The 4,731-nt window shown below is 33.8% G+C and overlaps 1 protein-coding gene across 1 annotated transcript; it reads left to right on the top strand.

Annotated features, from left to right (window-relative positions):
• The first annotated feature begins 1,457 nt into the window (after nucleotides 1–1,457).
• LOC125129075 (zinc finger protein 706-like) lies at nucleotides 1,458–1,661 on the top strand. The gene has a single exon (XM_047783371.1). The coding sequence runs from the start codon at nucleotides 1,458–1,460 to the stop codon at nucleotides 1,659–1,661; it is 204 nt and encodes a 67-aa protein (XP_047639327.1).
• Nucleotides 1,662–4,731: the final 3,070 nt, after the last annotated feature.

The raw sequence follows: 4,731 nt of genomic DNA, 5'->3' as shown, positions 1-4,731 counted from the left end.
TATATGTATATATATATAATCATAGAAATTAGACTAGACATAGCTGAAGGAGGAATCAGAGAACGAGAAGATATATTCAAGGAATTATCCAGCATACAATGTGAGAAATAAAGTAGTAGAATAAAAATAAAGACAAAATTAGGACACATTGGACCAGTGTGAGAAAGCTGATTATATGGCTAATCAGAAGTCTAGAAGGAAGGAATCAAGAAAATGGAAGATAGACAATAATCAAAGAGGCAATGACTGAGATTTTTTAGAATTCATTATTAGCATTAACCCTCCTATTGAATAGTTTTGAGCAGGCTAAGCTTTAAAATAAATTCCAACTCAGAAATATTGTTATGAAGCTACATAATGCTAAAGACAAAAAAAATACCTGAAATACATGCATAAAGAGGAAGAAAACTATCTGGACATCATTACCATCAAAGGAACAAAATTATATTAACAACTTTTTTATCAGAAAGAAAAGAGAGAAAACAATTCAAAAGGCTAAAGGAAAAACAACTCCAAGTTTAAAATTATATACCCAGCAAGACTATAATTCAGGAAGGCAAAATAAAGCTAAGTTTTTTCCCCAGAGACTGAGAATTTACTATTCATTAACACTTAATTAAAGAATTCTGAAGCATATTCTTCAAAGTAAAGGAAATTTAACATAAAAGGAAACAATGAGGTGCAAGATGAAACAGTGTACAAAACACTAATCAAGAAATTAGTGCAGTTCTGGTCCAAGAAGATGACATAGGAGCCTTTGAATTCACTTCTTCACATGGATACATTAACTCCATAGCTAAACATGGAGGAATTTCTTAAGAAAGAAACCCAGAAACTAGCTGAATAACTCCTACACATCAGGGAAATGAGCAAAGGCATACATCACCCACACTGAAATGGGTAGAAAAGGCTAAAGCACACTCCCCATCCATGGCACAGCATCATAAAAACAAGAGAATTTCCAATCCCAAATTCTCCCTGAGGAGAAAAACCTTTGGACCCACTGCAACTTCTAGGGCTCCTACCTGAGATGGGAGCTTAGCTCCAAAGACTCCAAAGAGCTTGCATCCCCTGAGATCCACAAAACTATGGAAACCAAAAAAAATAGGTCCTTATGGGTTCACAGGACCCTCCAGAGCTACCCCCTTCCTCAGTGCAGAGGAATGAGGTTAAAAAACAAGCATTTTCTAGTATTTCCTTGAAAGAGGCCTATTTGCATATGTTAAAAGATGGAAAAAACCTAAATGTCCATCAACAAATGAATAGATAAAGATGCAGTACAGGACGGCTGCAGTGTGAGCCAGGGGCTGTTATGTTCCAGGCCCTCCCCTTTCCCCTCCTTGGTGAGTGGAGGTTGCCTAAGCAGTTCTGGACTTGTTCCCCTTCCTCTTCTGCTGCCTCCCCTTGCCCGCTCCTGATGCTTAGTTTCTCCCACACAGGACTGTCCCAGTATGGATATGGCTCGTAGACTGCAGAAGATTCAGTCTCATCAGAAAAAAAAGGCCAAAAAGCAAACTGGACAAAAGAAGAAAAAAGGACATGACAAAAAGACTGTTGCCAAAGCTACCTTAATATATACCTGCACTGTTTGTAGGACACAAATGCCAGACCCTAAGACCTTCAAGCAGCTCTTTGACTTTGCTTCCTCCAGAATTAGCTGATGTTCAGGCATAAAGTTGTTTGCAGGTGAATTCATGACACCTTTGATTCTTGTACTGTCTCAGACCTTATGTAACAAAACTGAAGCGGCCTTTCTAAAAAATTGTTGATCATCAAAAATAAAGGGTCTACAGAAACACTCATTTTTATGCTGTTCCCTCTTCAGCTTCAAGGAAAGACAATTCTGTGTAAATGAACAGTTGCCTCATTTAGAAATTTGAAAATAAGTCCATCCTTGTTATAAAAATGTTTTTAATTGTAAGTAAACTGATAGTCATATTGCGTAAAATAATTCATTTAATAACACAGTACTTTGATTTCACAATAATACAGGATAAATAGTTCTAGAAATTGTGTTCTAATGCTCCACATTATTTGCCTTATAAAAATCTAATGAATTCATCAGCTAGAATTGCAAGGGTAATTCTTATCTCCCTTTCTCAGTTCAGTGGCACTTTCATTAGTTAAACTAGAGCAGATTCATTTATTAAATTTGTGCACATGATTTTACTGGCGACTGCTGACCCAGGTGAAGAATGACTTACCTTAGTACTTTGTACATTGCAGTCTTGTTTCAGTTTTCCCTCTGATTGCTTCCTGTGTTTGAGGTTAGAATATGTCATCTTGCTGTGTCCTAGATATACTTACCAGCCACATCTAGCTTGTAGATAAATGATAAATTCTTTAAAGTGGTTGGATTGTCAGTGAGCCCTTCGGAAAAATTATGTTCTGAAATATGTGCCACAATGAAATAATCAGTAAGCCTATTGTTTAATACAAAATATGATGGAATATGAACTGGTAAATAGCTACCTTTTATAAATTATATAGGGTTCTTTGAAAATTCTTCTAGTTCTTTGATTTGAAATTGAAACATAATTTTTGAAGGAGTTTGGGGAATTCATTCATGATTTGGCCAATTCGTGAATGGATTTTACATTAATAGGAAGATTGAAATGACTTGTGGCTGAATTAATTCCTAGAACTTTCTTTCTTTTTTGAGTCTTTTTTTTTTTTAGGAGTTTTCTTCAGGCTAGTTCCTAAAAGCAAAGACTGAGTATAGTAAAACTTCCATCTGAACTAGAAAAGTATTAAAAACAGGCCAATATCCACATTATTTTGGTTCTAAGGATGGGGAAGTGGATGGGTTTTGATGAAGTAAATCACATCCATTTTAAAAAAGACTAATTTTAGAGTTCTAATTTGCCTTGCCAGATATTAACTTTATAAGTGAAGTGGCTATAATTCAGTTTAAATTTTAAAGTTGAGATAATAGGAAAGACTCTCAAGTATTTACTGGTAGTTGCCACAAATCTGATCCTGTGGATTACAAAATGCATTCCATTCTTCTTCTGTTAACTCATCAAGGCATTTGTATTGTAGCTGTGCATATGGAAAGAAAAGGACAGAGTTTCAGGAGACCCACCTTGTTTATCTTCACTGTAAGTTTAAAACATCTCTAAGGAAAAGCTTCAGTGGTGATAGTTTCCTAGCAACTCCTATTCTTTACTCTTACTTTTCATGTATTTAATTTCCTAAGTTTCAGATTTAATATCTATTAATTCCTAGTATGTTGGTTACCAGAAAATTAGAATTTGCCTAATAGCTTATAGTAGGTATTATAGAAGTTCTGGTAAAAATTACAATTTAAAAGTTTTTAAAAGTGCTTTCAGCATATGTATGTTTACATTAGTAACAAAGAATTTTAAAAAGATTTCATAAGTTTTAATTTAGTTTTTTTCATTTTTTTTATTGACTGTAATTCAAAATAAAGGCTTTTTGTTCTTAAAAAATGCAAATACTACTCAGTCATTGAAAAGAACAAAACAATGTCATTTGCAGGAACACAGATGGAACTAGGGATTATCATACTAAGTGAAGTAAGTCAGATAGAGAAAGGCAAATATCATGATATCACTTATATGAGGAATCTAAAAAAGGATACAAATGAACTTATTTACAGAACAGAAATAGACACACAGACATAGAAAATAAACCTATGATTATGAAGGATAGAGGTGGAGAGGGATAAATAAGGACACTGGGATTAAAATATACATGTTACTATGTATAAAATAGATAACCAACAAGGACCTACTATATAGCACAGGGAACTATATCCAATATCTTCTAATAACCTACAATGAGAGGGAATGTTAAAAGAAAGAATATATATATTATCTGATCTGAATCACTTTATTGTATATATTGTATATATATATATTGTATATATATATATCTGATCTGAATCACTTTATTGTATACCTGAAACTAACACAATGTTGTAAATCAACTATACTTCCGTAAAAATTTTTAAACAAAGGAGTTCCCATAGTGGTGCAGTGGAAATGAATCCAACCAGGAGCCATGAGGTTGCGGGTTTGATCCCTGGCCTTGATCAGTGGGTAAAGGATCCAGCATTGCAATGAGCTGTGGTGTAGGTCACAGACATGGCTTGGATCCAGCATTGCTATGCATCTGGTGTAGGCCAGCGGCTATAGTTCCAATTCGACCCCTAGCCTGGGAACCTCCACATTCCATGCGTGTGACCCTAAAAAATAAATAAATAAATAAACCAAAAAAGTGAGTGTAATGTAGTACATATATGATGGAATAAAAGAGTTTTGAAAAGTGCTGGAAAAAAAGAATAACTATAACTGCACAAACTTGAAGGATACACTAAGTAAAAAAAATAAATTGTGATATCAATAACTTGGGAGGAGGTAAAAGTATAGACACTTGTAAGTAAAGTTACTATGAGCTTAATAAATTGTTATAAATATAAAATGGCTTATATAAGGCCTATTATAGTTGCAAAGGAAAATCTTTAGTAGATACACGAAAAATAAAGGAATCAAAGGATACTACTATAGAAAATCATTACATCAAAAAGGAAAACAACAAGATAGGAAGAAGGAAACAAAAGAACTATAACACAGATGGAAAATAATTAACAAATGCAATAGTAAGTCCTTACATAACAATAATTACATTAAATGTAAATGGATTAAATTTCCCCAATCGAAAGACATGAATTTAAAAAAAAAAGCCAACCAGATGCAGTCTACAAGA

The sequence above is a fragment of the Phacochoerus africanus genome, chromosome 6, assembly GCF_016906955.1.
Source record: "Phacochoerus africanus isolate WHEZ1 chromosome 6, ROS_Pafr_v1, whole genome shotgun sequence".
NCBI classification, from domain to species: domain Eukaryota; kingdom Metazoa; phylum Chordata; class Mammalia; order Artiodactyla; family Suidae; genus Phacochoerus; species Phacochoerus africanus.
The sequence above is the reverse complement of the archived record's forward strand: the minus strand, read 5'-3'. Positions and strand labels throughout refer to the sequence as shown.